Here is a 19,136-nt window from a genome sequence, read left to right as displayed (position 1 = left end):
AGATGCACAAGTTACTTACCTTCGGTAACAATATATCTGTAAGAAACATTAGTATTGATAGATTCCTTACCGCCCCACCCGTCCTCCCCGTTCTGCGACCTGCTTCCTAGGGTTAAGGTCATTCCTTTCAGGGCCCTAGTTTCATGGCACCAGTGGTCATTTTCTTGCATGGCTCTGCGTACCTGGCACGGAAAGTTGTATACAGAACTAACGTCAGCGTGCGTTGACGTGTCTAACTAGCTCCGGCGACGTCATCCCGGCGCCAACGACGCACGTGGAGCCGCATGACGACACCTACCGACGCGCAGTGGTACTGCTGACAAAAAACTTTCCGGATCCAGTCTGACGCCTGGGGGTAATTCTACAGTAAGGAATCTATCACTCCTAATGTTTCTTACAGATATCTTGTTACCAAAGGTAAGTAACTTGTGCATTTAGTCCTCCTCTCGGCTCTTGTCCTCCAAGTTCATTTTCTCATGCGGTTGGGGTGATTAATCCTGTTTTTAACCATATTTTTAATTTCTCAATTGCCTGTGGTGGCGTTGCTGAATGCTGGAAATAAGCAGCAGTGATTCCTTTACAAAATGGATGGGGACCGATGAAAATGGATCATTTCCTCCCTATCTCTCTGTTGCCGGCAGCAGCTAAAGTTTTTGAAAAAAACTTGTAAATCGCCAACGGGGCAGGTATTTGGAAGAAAACAATTTGCTTCATCCATTACACTCTGGCTTTCGCTCGAAACATAGTACCAAGGCTGCATTCCTGGAGTTATCGGAGGACATCAATTACCTGTTAGATCAGGGTCACTCTCATCCCATTGGATTTGTTGGCGGATTATGACACTATTTCTCATCAGCTTCTACTATTCAGTTTCGCCAAACTGGGGATTAGTGGTTCAGCCTTGAGCTGGATCCAATTGTTTTTATTCAATAGAGTACAAAGGAGTCGCTAGGGCTCCTTGTTGAGCCCTACGTCGTTTAATGTGTGTATTATGCCTTTAGCTCATATTATTGAAATATTTGGCATCAAAGTGATATCCTATGCTGAAGACACTAAGTTTATCTTCTCATCTTGTAAGGAGCTTCTGGCTGAGTCAGGCTTATTTAAAAAATGTCTGTTGGAAGTGGTAGGATGGATGAACAGAAATGGTCTAAAGTGCAACACATCTAAAATGGAGCTCCTGCATTTTGCTCATTCTGCTGCCAATTGGCCTAATGCCTATTGGCTGGAGGAACACGGGGATCGCCCGCCCACCATGAAGTTCAGTAACACTCTTTCCTCTGGCCATCAGATCTTATCAGTGGCTGGGTTCTGTTTTGCTTTGCTGAGGTCTTTCAAGAAAACTAGAATTTGTTCGGCTCAGGCTGGGGAGCATGGGTGCAGTGGTACTTTCTGGTGTCAAGTTTTCGTGGTCCAGACTCCTCACAGTTCTTCTTGGGTGCCTCCAGTGTGCAGGAAAGTAGCTACACCACTCCACAGGAGATGTTGGTTTGCTCCCTGAGGGATGGCTTACCTATACTGCATGATGTGTCTGCAGGAATAGCACATAGGGATGTGTGCCATGTTGTGTATTCACTTTTATCTGTACCAAGGCATGCAGCCTGCAATGCAGACTGCATGAATTATGTGTGGGGCCCCTTAGGGTAGCACAAAACATGCTTCAACCCTTAGTGACCCTCTTTACTACCCATGCCCTTAGTACTCGAGTCCCATTTACTAGGAACTTACAGAGGTGCAAAAGGTATGGCCAATTGGGGAAACAATTGTACAGTTTAGGGAAAGAAATCTGGCACTGGGAATCTTGTTAGCAGGACCCAGTGCACTTCTGTCAGAATTACCTCAGATACCAGGCAAACAGGGGGGACGGGGGATGACCATGTCTAAAAGGGGCACTTTCCTACAAGAAGTATAAAGAGCTATGGCTATCCAAGTCTCCTGGAATATTCATGTATTTCTTTCTTTTCTCTTCTTTTAAAGATTCATTATTCTATTGACTTGTACAAATTTCAGACTTACCTGTCCAGTGTGCTAGATATGCGCTGTCACGTTCCTTCCCATATGGTTATTATTGCCTAGAGTAAGGCATCCCTTTTCATGTTGGGGATAGACTTCAACTCACAATGGATGGAGAGAATCTGATTATTAATCTGTAAAAGAGATTGTCCCCATACATGATGTGAGTTGTGGCACAGATTGACCCTGTCAAAATGTTAGGTAAACAGGTCTATCAAATGTTACCGTGGTACAGTTTCGGGCTCTGGAAAAATCTTTCCCCGCAGATTCATGTGAAACTAAAACTTCCTGCGTAACTGGTACAGATTTCTGTACTAACCCACCAGTTAATTGTGTATCCTTTCAACTGATCTACAACTCGCTCAGGTACAGGACTGTCCCTCAGCCCCTAACCGGCAAACCACATTCACTATAATCCCAGGTCCTTCTGTCATCAGGATGAAACAAGACATTCAGACTTATTCATCAACGGGCCGTTTTGCGAGCCCCTAATAGCGATTCATAGCGAATCGCTATTAAGGACTCGCAAAACGGTATTCATGTAGGAATTGCTAAATAAATAGCGATTCCTACACAATCCTTATTTGCGAGTAGCAAATTGCTAATCGCAAATAAGGAATAACTCTCCATGCATTCCTATGGGCCTTGGCCCATAGGAATGCATGGGGAGTTATTCCTTATTTGCGATTAGCAGTTTGCTACTCGCAAATAAGATAGCGATTTAAAGGGTGCCAGGGGTGTCCAAAGGACACCCTGTAGCACCCCTTAAATGCAAATTGAAACATGTTGCGCACACACATGTCCAAAGGACATGTGTGTGTGTAACATGCAACTTAGAAAAATGCATTTAAATGCATTTTTCTAAGTTTTTGCTATTTACCGAGAGGTCTGACCTCTCGGTAAATAGCGGCCCAAAATTGCATTTTCGCAATTTTAAAATGCCTCATGAATTGCATTTAAGGAATCTCAAATAGAGATTCCTTAAATTCAATTCTTCGCAAATGTGCGAATTCTTAAATAGCGATTTTTGCATTTGGGGTGATGAATACCAAATGCAAATATTGCACTCGCAAAAGGCAAGATTCTGAGAATCTTGCCCTTTGCGAGTGCAATTTAGCTTGATGAATCAGGCGGTAAGTCTTTTACTTGTTTGACCATGTCTGGCATCAGGATGTGAAGCCAGAGGCTGGAATACCTCATCCGGTTTCCTCTCACAGGCAAAGCAGATTTTCCTTAGCAGCAGTATGGCCCTTCTTGTCTTTTCCAAGTCATAGAAGGAAAGTGGGCTCTGTATAGCTTCTTCAAGGATAGATCCGGTGTGCTGCAGATAGGGATTCCTTACCCATTACTGTAGTCGTTCTCATACTCCTTACAAACTGTTGTCCTACAGCATGGTGTTTTTGAAATTCTGTAGGGTTTACTTTATTGTCACTAAAGTCTTGCACCCCGCTTCAAGAAAAAAGCTCCTAAACGTGAACGGATTTTCGAGTTGGAAGGCGTTCCCCGGGGCCTCTGTTCTTCTTGTAAGCCAGCACATCTTCAGAACACACTTTAGTATCTCCTGTGCCACCACGGGCTGGAACTACAGCAAGCTGTTGGTGACATGGAGGAGGCAAGAGGGGAGCTTAATAAAGGTATGTATTGGTAATGATGGCAGTTTTCATCTGCCTGGCAGAAGCAGTGAAGCCCTGGGCATCCCCATCCGATTAATCCCTCCTTTGTCACTTAAATTGGACAGAGCTGCAGACAACCTGTCAAGGATGTTCTCAATAACCAAAGGCATTTATTTGTCCTCGTTAATTTACCTAAATGGAAAGTTAAAATATTACATTTGTCAGAAAAGAGAATATGTTATCAAATTATGTTACTGGGTTTGTGTGCTTTCAGGCTTAAAATTAGTTCAGGGCCAAACTAATATTATATGAGGAACGCAGCTGTGACCAAAGAGTGGCAGATTCATTGTGAAACTCCTAGTACAGAATTAGATCCTCGTTACCATGGTGATAAGCTGCCATACTCCTCAAACCATGTGACGGAGCATTAGCTGTGCAGGCGGTTCTGTTCTTCAGAGTTGCTGGTTGGTAACGTTTTGTATGAACGACTTTCTTCATTCTTGAAGTAAGCACAAGAGAAAACACCCCAGAGACGCTATTAGACTGGACTTGGAGAGGACACCTAGCCAGCACATCCCTGGTCAGATCAGTGTGCTGACTTATGTTGGCCAAGTCCTAAGAAGCCTGTCTCATCTGGTAGTACTTTGAAACTAGTAGTTATTCCTCTTAGCTTAATACGCTTTATTTACTGTATAGAGCATGATACGGGGCAGTAGCAGCTTGTCTGAAGAGTATTTTCACGGGACGCTTTTAATTTGGACAGAAAAAAATGAATCGCACAGTTTGTAATGCACGTGGAGTTAAATTGGATGTTTCACATTTGATAGCCAATGCACTTGCACCATTATGGGGAGACGTACTGATAAGTGCAGAATAAGCTGGGCCACAATTCCTAGATTTGAGCGATTGCGTTTATAAAGTACCAGGAAGGCCGGTGCCTGGGCTCCCGGATCGAGCCCCGCCTACTTTCCTGTCTGTTTGCTACAGTTGACATGAGGTCAGGGTGAACAGGGCACCCACTTCAAAGACCGAGCAGCTGAATCCTGTGTACGACAGGCTTACTCAAAGGTGGTTATCCTCTCTGGAGTGCCATTAAGGCAGGCCTAGGTCTCGGGGTCATTAATTGTGTTAGGGAGGGATTTTATTTTTATTTGGAACCTCTCCTTTTTAATGATAAATCAGGTGGTAGACATTAGCCTAAACTGCCAGAGATGGTGCGCGATTGAACAACTGCATATATCCAGACCTTGAGTATTTAAGTTGCAATTTCTTCCTAGGTTTGCGATTAAATTGCATATTGCATTATTCAGGTTATGGGTTTCTTGCCTGTCGGACACATCTTGGTCTATTTTTAAAAAAATGTTATACTTATTAGTTTAATATCCCGCCTGATCTGATGGGTGTCCTCGTTTGTGGCAAAAAACCTGCAATATAAGACACGTCCTAAGACGCAAAATGTATGTCGCCATAATGCATTATATTAAAGCAATAGCAGTTTGTAAATTGTAACCTATAGTCTGCATACATTCCTATTTGCTTTGAATGTTCTTTTAAAAATATCGGTTGACCTGTTTTTGTTTTACTGTAGGATAAATACCTTCACACAAACTGCTTGGCGGCCTTAGCAAACATGTCGGCACAGTTCCGGTCGCTCCACCAGTATGCTGCTCAGAGAATCATCAGGTAAACCGAAGCAGTGAAAATGTTGGGCCTAACCCAAGATCAAAACCCTATGAGGAAGAGGTTAGATTTCTCCTCAGGGAAGTCTGTGCTAGAACTTGCTAAATATGATTCAAATATTCGTGAAATTATTGCACCGATGGAAAGCGAAAGGAACCATCTCAATTAGGTCGTTTTTGAAGCTGAGACAATACATTACATTTTAGTAAGTTTAATAGATTCCCACATTCAGAAATTCCTCTCAATTGAGAGCAACTTACAGCCAATACTATTGGAGGCTTGAAGCTTAGTTTACATAGCATGAAAAATAACCTTTGCCTAAGGGCAGACGTCAGACGCTATCACATTTCAGTACTTTCTTATAATGCCAATAGTAGGTCTTTTTTTCACTTGTTCAAAAATCTGTCCTTGCTGAGCATTTCTGATGACTAATACACGGCTGAAATAATTTCCCTTTCTTGCAATAGTGGTGCACAGAATCTGCAAAAAAATAGCGGAATGCTTCAACTGCTGGTGGATGTCTTTGAACAACAGTGGCCATTCATATGCGCTCACATCTGTGGCAGCCATCTTTCAATGCATTTGTAATGTTTTAGCAGATGCCGCTAAAATGTATCTGCTGTGGATGTATATGCAACCGCAGCAGCCATCTTTGAAAGCATTTTGGTTAATTTTGAATAAGTCCTGTTCATAGATGGCCAGTGTGGATGCGTCTACATCTGTGCAGGCCATTCTTGAATGGGATTAATTAAAATAAAACAAAACCATTCATACGTGCCCTACTGTGCATGTGGGTGTCCATCTTGGAATGGCCAAAACTATTTTAATATGGTGGCAGACAAATAGCATGGCATAGCAGGGGACAAAAAGTTCAAAAGAGCAAAGGGGCAGAAGGGCAAGAGAGACAGGGCATGCCCACGAAGGGGGGTGAGGGCGTAAGCAAGCAGGGTGAGAGAGAGAGATAGAAAAATAATCCCTCCAAGGCGTTGTAAAGTAAGATGTGATATCAGTGGAAGGACGAATCATCCAAACATTACACCTTTGGACCAAAATGCTACCAGGCTTAGAAAGGAAAGACCTTAAATCATGAGCAGGAAAGTTAGATAGACCAAAAAAGTCCAGTCGTGAACGTCTGTAATGTTTTGGAAACAATAGGTCTTGCCAACAGACAGGTGTCAGTAGCCGAGACATAAAAAGTGAAATGCAAGTATTGATGTTCTGAATCAAGTAGTATACATTGTGCCAATAATCGCAGAGTAAACACGCTTCCACTGGCATATTTTTTAATCCTGCAGCTTTTGGAAATATTTTTTTGAGAGGTGGTAATGGTTATATGAAACTAGGGACTAGAAGACAGATGCATTTGACTTGTGATTTGCAGGGAACAATGGCAGAGCCAAAGCAATTGCAGTAGAAGAGAAATTCAAGATAATTCTATCATTTTTTCATATTGCTCAGACCTGTAGACCTCATGATTTTAGACTGGTCCGTTACCAAGAATAGCTCTTAAAAAGTGATAGAGCAAAATTGAAGTACAGTTCTAAGCAAAATATTCAAACCATTTGATGTCGCAGCAAAGGAATAACGTTTTTTCCACGCTGTCCCTTCCAAGAATTTCAAATGTTAGGCAGGACATTTCAGTTTTTATACCACTACCTGTGCCTGGGAAACACAAAACTTGTCAAACTAATCGGAAATGTGCTATTCACTGAGTAAGTGACGTAGGGTTGCACTTCTTCAAGCCTGTGTCTCTTCAGGGCTCACCTGCTGTCAGGCAGTGTAGCCTTAGACATGATATAGTTGCAGTCTGTTAAAAATAAAACTAGTAGTATATTGTTTAAACTGAAAAAGTCGGACCATATTTCAAAGATCCTAGCTGGCCAGTGAGATCAAATTAAAAGTGCTTTGCATTATCTGGAAAGCGATACTCGGATTGGCCCAGGATTACTGAAAGCAGCGAGCTTGTGTTCTGTATCAGACTCCGAAAGTTTTGTTCCTGGGTGGCGCCACACTAAGCTACATGTTGTGGAATTAGATGTCTAGTTTGCTGCGTTCTGTTATTATTTTCTGTGGCTTTAAAAATAACTGAAGGGATACCATTTCAATCAGGGATAACTTGCTATAATTTGTATTCCCCCGGAATGCTTTACTTGTTTTGATGTCTGTGTCTAATGGTAATTTGTGTTTGATTGACATTTTTGTTTTATTATTTTATTCATATGGCCGTCCCTTTCAGCGCAGGTTAAGTCTTCACATGTGTTGCACTGCAAAAATAAACACAAATGGAAGTCATGCTTTTTATATTTGGTTGCATACAGGATATAAGAAGCAATAATATTCGCATATACAAATGTTGCAGTATTCATTAGAACCGGTTTTTCAGTACACGTATTTGAGCAGTTGGAATGGTAGAGAAATCTTGGGCTGAGCTATGTTGGAACTCTGAATTTTTCATATGTCACGAATTAACAATGTATTGTTTTATTTTTGATCCTTTGTTCATGATGATGCTAATTATGATGATGTCTATTTTATCACTTAATGAATTGCATGTCACTTGATTTTTCCTCCTAAAACTCTTCTTTCTGGCAGAAAGCGGTAGTTGAGAATAGCATGTCATCTTCTAGTGCAGACATTGGCAAAATCATATTTGACGGACTGTGGCAAATTTATGACTGAGCCTGCAAAGTGTCTTTTACATTAGCTTCAGCATTCCATTCATCAATTGTTCTTTTTGCATTTTCCATTAAATTAGCTCCAGAAGATCCCAAACTGTGTAGCCCCCTTAGTTTTGGCACTGAATGCCGTAATCGGATCTCTGATCATCTGATTAAGCTTACCTTTGCCAGATGAGTTCTTTTCAAGTCTCTCTGTCTGACGTTTCAGCTCACTCCTGGTTCTGGAACTGGCTTTTTCAAAGCAAAATCTTTTGTTCTTCCGAATTTTAGCACATAGCATCGAAACATTTTTAACTGTGCCTTAAACCATTGTGCCAGTGGCGGCTGGTGGATTATGGAAGTGCTGAGGCCCAGAAGCACTATTCAGCACTCTTACTCAGGCATTCTTTTGACCATTTTATTTACATGAAAGGGAAGCATTTGTTAGAACCACCACCTGAGTGTAATTCCTATAATGCATTGGTACTTTGACAGTAACCTATTACTGATCACCCTAATTCCCTTTTAAAATGTAACAACTACAAGCTTAGTGCTGAATTTGAGTATATGGTATAGCTCAGTACATCTGAGTATACAAATTGGCTGAACATGCAGACTGTAAAGTAATAATTTATGATGGCTTTTTATGATGGGTAGATATGAAGCCCTGGATGTTGAATTGTTTCCATTGTGAGGGATCTCATTAATCATTTCTGATTATTGTCGACAACCAAATGCAAAATTTGGGGTGAAATAAATGTTGCTAGAGGCAGAGTTTATGTATATGGACGTACAGCAATGACCCAGTAATAACCATTGTGTGTAGATTGGATGTCCTATGGGGAAAAAGGAATTTTTAGTTTACAGGGTATGTCAAAAATAGCAATATATTATACTCTTTTGACAAATAGCAGCAAGGCGTCTCTTTATGGGAAAAGTTGTACATGGCACTTTTCTCTAATCAGGATGTCATTTGCCGCCTCTGATGATAATCACATATTTGTTGAGCACTGCATAGATTACATTTTGAACAAAATGATCTTTTATTTTTGTTTGTGAAAGACTTCAACCTTCACTTAGACAAACCCAATGACTGTGCTGTCACACAGATCTTGTACGGAGAACAATGATTCCTTGTGGTAACACAACCAAATTGTTGTAGAAACAATACAGATACGTATCCAATTGATAAGAACAATACAATTAAGTATTCAATTAATCAATTGTCTCCAATTAATGAAAAAATAAGAAAAGCACACACTTTGTGGATGTGACATATTTACTGCTATAAAAACCATGCTCAGTGCTCATGGTATGCACACAGTGTACAATAAGAGGAGTACAGTGTTTAAAAACAGCAGAGCCAAATCACCTAACAATCACTGACACAGCATATACAGTAAATTATAAGTCAGTGAGTTACTAAATCTGAATAGGTTTCAGGTGCTGGGTGTGCGTTGACGGTGTTTCAACTCTAGATCAGTAATGAGTCATCATCAGGACTATAAGAGTTTACTGGAAGCAGCGAGCAGTGTGTAACCAAAAGATAAGAAAATACAAGTGATCAGGACTATTAAGCGCTGTGTGTGTGCAAAAATTAAATTAAGCTAGGCTTTCCTAGGAGCTACTCACTGAATCTGGTCAGTCAGGACGAATCTCCAAAGAACCAGAATGTAATTAAAATTAAACTGCACTATCACAACTGATGGAATACCACAAGGTGAGCCAGTCACCAACTGCACATGTGGGCACTTACTTGAGAGGACTGGGAACTGTGTTAAAAGAAAATGTTAGAGAAAGAATCTAAAACAATTGATCAAAGCTGAATAAATAAGTAAATCCAAATGTAAACGCAAGGGCCAAAAGGTCCTTAAAAACTAACTGAGAAACAACTTGTCACCACAATGGTCCACAGTGGCCAGCAGGCCCAGGAATCTTAAAATTACTGGCTCAAAGAGAAGCCAAAGTGAGGCTGCACAAAGTAGGCCGTGACTGCAGAGTCTGCCAAAGGAACCGGAAGAGTTGTCGTCTCGAAGGAGTATAGATTGGAAGAGTCGCGCATAGCTGATTCATCGCTTATATATCCAAGATGGTCGACCCGCGCGTACATCAAAAAATGGAAAAAAAGCCACAGCAAGTGTCAGTGCTGCAACGAGGGGGAGCAAGGGCTTAGCTGTTAATAAAATAAGTCCTGACTCGAAAAGGCTGAAGTTGATCAATACTGCAACCATACTAAAATACAGATTATAATTACAAACTGTTGAATTAATTTGCCTAGTACTTTATATAATTGCATCAGATGCGAAAAGCAAAGTAGCGAGTAATCATACCAAAAATATAGTTATAATTAATCAAGAAACCTACATACAAAAAAATCATAAACAAGCAGATGATGATTCATTAGCAAGAAGATGACTGAATCAAAAGACACTGGTTGGAAGGTTGCAATTTTACACAGAATGAAGCGCACTAAAGTACATCAAGTAAACAGAACCGTTGATCGCCTCCATTATGTTGTGTGGTCCAAATACACTACATATGATTTGAATAACCACATATCCAAGGGCAACTCATCTCAGCGATAAATGCATACATATCTACAAAAGAAAGAAAGCCATGGACTTAATCAGGATAGCACAACTATGTACATGTGTACAAAGGAATATCAGTCAATCAATTCAAGTATATGATTAAAAAACAATTCAGTGAGAAAATTACAAAGGGAATAGAAACATTACAATCTGTAACACGAGTTACATTCTTCTATGGTGTTCAGACTATTAGTAAGGCTATCACATTTAAAGATCCATTAGTATTCAATCTTGTTCAGTAGGGTTTGGATGCCCCCACCACACAGTGGTTTGGTCACTACCTCAACTACCTGCCAATCTATGTCATCCTCAGTATGGTTAAGTGACTGACGGGGACAGATGGTGGGGAGCTGTAAGAATTTCACACCTAATTCTACTTCGGTTTGGACAAAGCCAGGTTTTCATCTTTTGTGTTTTCCCTATGTAGACCAATCGGCATTTATAGCAGATAACGTAGACAACATTGTTAGAAATACAATTGAAAAAGTCCAGAAGGGTATGTGTAATACCGCCCTTTGAGAACTTATACAGTTGTTTGTGTATTTGCACACAAAACAACTTACACATCGAAAGTGCCAAACAATGCAGTCTTGATCAAAGTAAGTACCAATCAATATCTGCTTATTTCATTGGAGATGGGATGTTGGTGTGGACCAAATGCCCATGTAAATGTTTCCCTTTTTAAAAGGAGACCATCTGCAAATAGTTTGTTAGTCCAAGGGAGGTGATCAGAGGTCAATTCTTGTTAATGATCTTGATCACCATATTACACTTGGTACAAAACGTGGTCACACACACATACCATACAATCAATTTCCTTCTTTGTCCTTTTTTTCTTGGAGAATACTGAGCCCTCTTCATGGATCTTTTTACCAGTTTCCTAGGGTATCATCTTGCCACTAATTTGGTACTGAAGATTCTGGCCTCCCTAAAATTGTCACTTTTACACTTACCCTTACACCTACCTGAATTCTAAGGAATTGTCCAAAAGGCAAGCCATCTTGCAGTGCCTTGGGGTGATAGCCAGTGTAGTGGAGTAAAGTGGTTTGCTCAGTTGGTTTACGAAATAGTTTAGTACTTAATAATCGATCCACTGCACATATAGTAAAGTCTAAATAAATCCTACTGTGACTGTGTGAAGATCAGGTGAGAGGGAATAAATCCACTTAAGGAATGCCAATTCATTAAAATGTCACCTATGAAGCTTTTCCACAGACCGCCATGTTCATGAAAGGGATTGCTCACCGCATCATAGATATGACATTCAAATTCATTCATTAACAAAATAACAAACATTTAGAGCATAGGAAGCTCCCATCAAAGTGCTTTTTGTTTGTAAGTAGTCATACAGATCATGTCTTTTTTTTTTTTACTGTACAACTACTTGGTATAATACTAATCTAAATATCTCCACCCTAAATTTCCTGATTTCCAAAAGGATATTCTCGAAACTGAAGACCTGATTCCAACAGATTGGTCACATTCTTTTTTTTCATTGTTGTCCTTTGTGCTCTGTTAAAATTGTGAAGATTGGCCTACCTAAAAAGTGCCGACGTGGGTCCTTGACACCAAAAACATTGACCGTAACAGCACTGAGTGCTTCCACTCTTATCAACCATTCTCTAGATACAATCCACCACCATCCAATGTAAGGATGTAGTGAACGTAATTGTATATAGTCTTTCTCCTCTTTATAAAACTGTTTTTCAGCACAGTAGGGTTTGGAACAGCCAAACGAGGATCGACAATCTAAATAGGTAATTCTACCATTAAATGGCAAGGTCACAATAAGAATTAACACAACAACAAAAAAATACTGTTATTGTCACCAACCATTCTTCCCTTTCACTGTGACGTAAACAGATGCTCAGTGGGAGGAATTTGCTAAGTATTTAAATGAGAAAATTGAAATTCTGATCTTTGCAAAAACATTTACATTTAAACTCTCACATTCCTAAAGACAGCAGATTGCAGATTATGTGGATATATTTCTAAAAATGTACCAGAACGATGAGATCAGTATTGTAGTTAACATGCATTTTTCAACTAATTCTCTTCCTGAGAAAATGTTGTTTACATTATTTCTAGCTCAAGGTGGGTTCCTAGATTGCCTCAAAATCGTCGTCTTCTTCATTCTGCTGAAGAAACCATTAACAAATCTTGAAGACCTAGATAATTTCAATCATGTATCAGCATTTATTTCTTAGCTATCAGTGACTACTTTCTTCTGCATGACCTCCTGTCTGGTTTCAAACCTGGATGCAGTATTAACGCAGTTATGCTACATATAGTGGCTCATTTACACCAGTGGATTATGACGGCTAATACTCCTGGACATGTCGGTGACACATAAACCATAAAATAGTTTTGAAACCATGACAAATGTATGAGCAACGTTTCTAAACCAGATTACCTTCTATGTTGCCAACCTCCTAGAACAAGTTAAACGTATTCTCTCTGATGCACCGTGCCTGTCTCTCAAGAAGCCCCTCAAGAATCTATTCTTGTCCCTATTCTTTCCAGCCTATATCTTGAAACCCATTATCAAGAGTATCGGAAACATGGTTATATGGCACATTTAAAGTGCTGATTATATCTAGCAGTATCTGCTCATAAAATCATATCGCCCATCCAGCATGCCCTCTTCAGTGCACCCAGGGCTGGATAATAAAACACCACCTAAAATATAACACACTTACAAAAGAATTTCTCATAGGATTCAATCCCAAGTGAGCATTCTTTTTCTATCCTGGCTTGATTATTTCATTAAACCTTCGTAGTAATCCAGAGTTAATTAAATATACAAAATCGCTTGTCCCCACTCTTGACAAAAGATTCAAGCCCCAAACCTACATAAAGAACATGACTATGATTGTGCAATTTCAACGAAGACTATTGCCAGAAATAATATCATTCATCAAAGAATAAGATGTCATAGAAGTTGTTATTCCTAATGTGCATCTTCACCCATTGTGAGCTTTGATATACGAAACGGCAGGATTTGCATCAAGTTGCAGATGCTCTGATCATTTTGCCCCCATTTTCTCTTCTTGCTCCTGTGGCTTTTACTAGAATGTAGATACTTGTTCAGAATGCCCTCCCTCCTCCACAAAAATCTCAAGGGGAGGACACCTCAAAGGAGACCCAGTTACAGAAATGTACTTGTAGGAATGAAGGAGAGATTGTTGTCAAGCAAGACACAGACTTTGAATACCAACTAAACTGTTTTTATACATGGGCCACGGATTCTGGCCTTGCAAATGATGATGTGCCAATCGTCACACAAGCATCATTGCTGGCTGTCGACTGTAAAAGTAAAGCCACTGATTTTTCATCAGATGTTGGGCTGGCTACAAGAGGGACTGTTTGTACAGATCCCTTCTGAAATTTACAGGTGACATGTATTGCAATCACATATAAGTTATATCTGTTGTCAGGGGCATCTTGTATGTGAGTCAATGGGGCAATGTGTACATTGAAGAGACCTGGTACGAAGGCAGATCTTTGAGGGGCTCCACAACTAATGATGCTGGTATGTGACAAGACCTGGTGACTGGGACTGACCAAAAAGGATGTTTACCTCCTACACCAGGATAGGTTGCCAGAACCTTGAACTTTGAAATATATGGTATAGGATATCAAAGTGCACAATACCTTTTGTCACGAGCGGCAAGAAGCTTTTCTATTATGTTCAGTAGCGTTATTTCGGTGTAAGTGGGGGCGATAGCCTGACTGTAACTTTATTAGCCGATCATTCTGAAAGTGAGGGCATCATTTTCAAATTACTGCGTTTTCTGGAAGAGGCTATGTAGTGTGTTGGTGGCCCAAGTTGGGTATATCAGGATAGATGTTTGGGTCTTTAAAATAGTTTGTAAGGATGGTATATTTGAATTTTCGACGATTCCTATACTTAAGTACTTTTCTTAACTCAGGGAAAGCCCTCTGCCACCACCTCTCAACATCTTGTCCTCCATTCTCTGCCCAAATGTCACCCCGTCCGCTTCTGTAATGTATCCCGTAACAACTAGATTTGTGCTGCATGCATCCACATATACACATACCATTGGTGTGATTGAGCACAACTTCAGTTGCTAAAATCAATGATTTGTCCTTTCACTCTCACGCATCTGTAGCCCTAAACATTGTGCTTATTGGAATTTGTAACATTTTTGTCACCTTTTGATGTACCCACCACCAAGTTTGTTCCTGCCTTTGATGCCTTTGCTTTGCACTAACCTCTTTGAGGAATCGTTTGCATTATGTGCAGACATGGGTAATGGTTCCTTATGACACAGGAACTGGACAGTACTCCTGGAAGAGGAAAATGAGACTGGTAAGTAGCACTGGATGTAGATTCACATGGATGTGAGTAGTTCCAGTTGGTCCAAAAACATCCAGACCAGCAATACTTTCCCCCCCTTTGCCATGATCAGCACATTTCTGCTGAATGTGGTGCTTTCGATGCTAGGGAGGTGGTAGTTCTTCTAAAATTGTGAAGTGACTTGGAGTTGATTAGGCTTTGCATAGAACACTCAAAGTGCTCTGGCCAGTCTTCTGACTCACTGATCCCGCACCCAATGGATGCCCCACTGCTCTTGCATTTCCACTGATACTTCATTACAGGCCTTTCCTAAAGTTACAAAGATGTACTTTCTATTGCTCATCAAATAAGGCATAAGTGGTCAAATAAAATCTGGCTTTTCAAAGTCTGCATCGGTTTCAATGGTCAGAAAAGCCTTTTGGCTATTCTTTGATTTGCCAGAGCAGTAGGGACATTGCAGTTAATTCAGTGGGTGGAAATTTGTTTTGTGAGTACAGCATGGTTAAAGTGTCTTGCTTACATTTCATATAGACATTGTGTCTGGATTTGTGGGGAAAATGCACAATATTCATAAACCAAATATAATCTGGCAAACATATGTTGCTTTTTCCTAAGAAATAGTCTTTTTGTGGGTATTATGTAAAGGGTACCAAAATGTGTCATTGCTGCTATTTTTGGTAGACATATTCCCTCCTTTCCCCTGCAGTACTGCATCTCACCCAACATCCAGGAAACCCGCGTGACTCTTTTCTTAACGTAGCTTGCAGTCAGTCCATAGGTCTTCAAACTGGGAGGCAGCCCCCCCAGGGGCATTAATTGATGTCGGGGGTTGGGGGGTAGGGGTCTCGTTAGGTGCTGACCAAGAGGAGCATTATGCTGAAAAGAGTAGTGTGAAAATAGTGAAAAAATTGATTGGCAGTAAACCTCTCTATAATGGGTCATTAAAATCTTCTTTTGTTACTCACGTACAGGGTGCGGGAAGGTCCCAGTGGGACGGGAGGGGGTCCAAATAACCCTCAAAATCTCTCCTCCTATTTCTGATAAAATATCATACTTTAAGGAGACCATGTTGGCAGTCTTTGATTGCATTTTATAGGGGCTAAATGAATATAACTGTAATGCTTCAATTGATAAACATGTATAAAGCTGGCAATGGTATAGAATAAGTGTGAAAAAGTATGTTTTTTTATTCTGGAGAGCCCCGTAGAATTTTTTTTCATAAAAGGGGGTGTCGGGCGGCATTAAAAAAAATTTGAAGACCACTGATATTGACCCACCTTTTCGCTAATATTCTCCCATAAAGCTGTTCTAATCCCACAAATCTAACTCTGCGACCAATCCAGCCTCCTTTTCCTCAGTATCCTTTCACTGATGATGCTTGCTGTCCCCTCTTGTTTACAGTATTCCTTTTTCTGCTTACCCATGGTCTTACCCATGCCTCATGAAAAATATCAGTGTTTATGTATATGCCTATTTAAACCTTGACTGTTATTTGAGACTTCCCTTGTAGTTAGTTATGTAACCTCTGTGGATGTTGCATATTTGCGTAACTCTGTGTTGTGTTTTCACTGCTGGCTCAAATATTCTGTAAATTTGTTATTCCACATTTTTTGAGTTATTATGACCCCTATTCGCATTGTGACGATTTCTTTAACTATTTATTTTAGTTCTTTAAAAGGCTTCTAACACACTTTGCCCTATTTGCGCTGTACAAAACTGCAAAAATAAAATTAAGAACACAGCTAATAGGATGCATTTACAGAAAACATTATTGTCAAATTGTCAATCGGATTTTAAAACTATATGCGCACAATTTTCAAATGTTAACAAAAAAATGTAATCTATGCTCATAGATATACAGCTATCACTTGCATGGGTTTCTGGGAGATTGGGGTTAACAAAAATCCAGAGGTCTGTGCCCGGGAATGACCAAAATCGTAGATTTCCATTCACTAAATTTATTTATGCGTAAAAGAAGCCAATTTGTGTATTAACACTGAAAACACTGTGTAACCAGTTTTTCTCGAAAGGGAAATTTTGCGGTATCCCCCTCCATCCACTCTTGAAAAAAACGTAACGTGCTCTCATGGTGCGACATGCTATGCAAATTGTTTGTAAATACCCACAAACGTCTATGTTTTGTTGGAGTTCTATGGGTATTGCATGGCTCTCTGGTTACGCTTGCTTTCCTTCCCGGTATTTGCAGATTGCCTGATCTGCAGATGTTGATGACTGTAGACTTATGTTTTTTGAACCGGAATCTTGTCATTTGCGCCTGGGTACTCAAAATTAATGTGTGTTTTTTTCCTGCCAGTTTTAACTAGGATGTGGCTTTAAATGTTTCTTTTTTTCAATTTTTTCCATCAAATATTTGGTAAAATGCATGCTACCCGAATTATGAAATGAATCCACAATATGTAGTCTTAAACTTCTATTAAATTAAACCTTGGCAACTTTATTTTTAAGTTCCCATAAATGCATGCTTTCTTTATATTTCTAATTATTTTGAGCATACTAGAAGCTTTGTTTCCACCATTTCCAATTGCTTTATCATTTAACCCATTTACATACTTGTAAACGTATGGTTTGGGAGAATCATGGAAAACACTGCATCTCCTGTTTGTCCCAGTGGAAAAAAAACTACCCTCCTGTTATACACCCCCACCACCACCCCCACCCCTCTGTGTTTTACCCCCTGCCCGAAGCTGTGCTCTCTGCTGTCCATAGATCAGAGAGCCTGTGCTACACTGTCGGGCTCTCTGAAAGCCCTCTCAGAGCCTCTTGGAATTACCTTTTTAGTTAGGAACAGTCCGACTTTTGCTACATCATAGCAGTGACAAAATCTGATATTTACGCTACATATTCAATTATAGATAAAAACTGTGAATAATGGGGATTTTTAACTTTGAGGGTTCTAAGTGACATTAAACAGACAGCAAGAGCGAAGTTTGAGTTGTCTATGATGCTTCTAAATATCTCGAGGTGAAAAACATCTCTGTTATTCACATTGTAGCCATCTATTGTTTTATGTTATATATGTCTTTCCCATCAGTCATCTCTCACTACCACCAACATATTCACAGGGGCAGAGGAGTATTAGGGAAACCATATATAGCATTGAGTCCCCCTCAGAATGTTGAAACAAAACTGCCCTCCTGCCACTCACCGCCATCATCCTCTGAAAAATGCCAACTCCTGCCCATATTCAACTTTTAAACAAACGTACCTAGTTTTCTGCCACCCAATTGCACCTCTCTCTATGCCATCCCACCCACTCCCTCCATAAGCCGCAGTCTCGACATTGACATGGAGAGTAGAGAGGTGGCAGTGGCACGGGTTGGTTTCACCTCTCAATGTCTACAAAGACCTGTGTTGGCATCAGATAAGGAAGCTGGCACAGGTGGTTAGTCTACCTAAATTATCAAGCTTCATTCCAAGGATTATTATAACCTACCACTTAGCATGCTTCTAAACAGCAATAAAATGCAACTAAGTAAATCATGCATTTGACCTACGAACATGGGGAATATATGTTAATGATGTATAGAACATCGGTAAAACAGTGTCCAATAGATGGGGAAGTCAAGTGACTCCACATTTGCTTTCAAAGGATACCTGTCAAAATAAAAAAGCACTAGTAATATATTTCTATATACACACCAAGGGGCACTAGGAACTTGAGCTTCTTTTCCAATGTAGTACAAAGTGCAATTCATTCATTATTGTGTGTCAATTGTGGTCAAAAATGATTTACCACATAGCTGAATGAAAAGTTGTTTTATTTCGTTATTTTATAAAGTTATTAATTTAAAAATGTTTCTGCACCTATGCTTCTGAATCCAGGGAGTGGTTTCTGCTAAATGTCACAATGTGCAGCGTTTAGAGCAAGTTGTCAGGTACCAGGCCCTTCACCTCACCAAGGGTGGGACAGACTAGCCACACCACACAGATTATACCCTAACTCTTCCCACTGCCATTGCAGTGCCTAGCCCTCAGAGCACCTATGTGTGCAAAATTCATCTGAGGACTCCTTTTGTCACTCCCTCACTTGGGTCTATGTCAGTTGCGTGCATGCACCCACAGGGAAGATGAAGGGGACAGTGATACTCAGGTTATGTGGCCTCGCCCATGATGCCCAAATCTGGGGGAAAGGTTCCCAGAACAGACACCTGCCACATCCAGAATCCGAATGCCACTGCGTAAAGGAACCCACAATAGAGCTCCAAACAAACGGCGGCAAACATTGTGCATGACTGGATCT

At 40.3% G+C, this 19,136-nt stretch overlaps 1 protein-coding gene across 2 annotated transcripts in view; it reads left to right on the top strand.

Moving 5' to 3' along the window:
* The window catches only part of DYM (dymeclin), a 1,345,000-nt gene that overhangs the window by 817,729 nt on the left and 508,135 nt on the right, over positions 1–19,136 (top strand). For both annotated transcript variants that reach the window (XM_078674786.1, XM_078674785.1), the window contains exon 13: positions 5,215–5,309. In XM_078674786.1, coding sequence (XP_078530912.1) covers positions 5,215–5,309 — 95 coding nt within the window. The remainder of the gene's footprint in view (positions 1–5,214; positions 5,310–19,136) is intronic.

Source organism: Lissotriton helveticus, chromosome 2_1 (genome assembly GCF_964261635.1).
Source record: "Lissotriton helveticus chromosome 2_1, aLisHel1.1, whole genome shotgun sequence".
In the NCBI taxonomy this organism is placed as follows: Eukaryota; Metazoa; Chordata; class Amphibia; order Caudata; family Salamandridae; genus Lissotriton; species Lissotriton helveticus.
The sequence above is the reverse complement of the archived record's forward strand: the minus strand, read 5'-3'. Positions and strand labels throughout refer to the sequence as shown.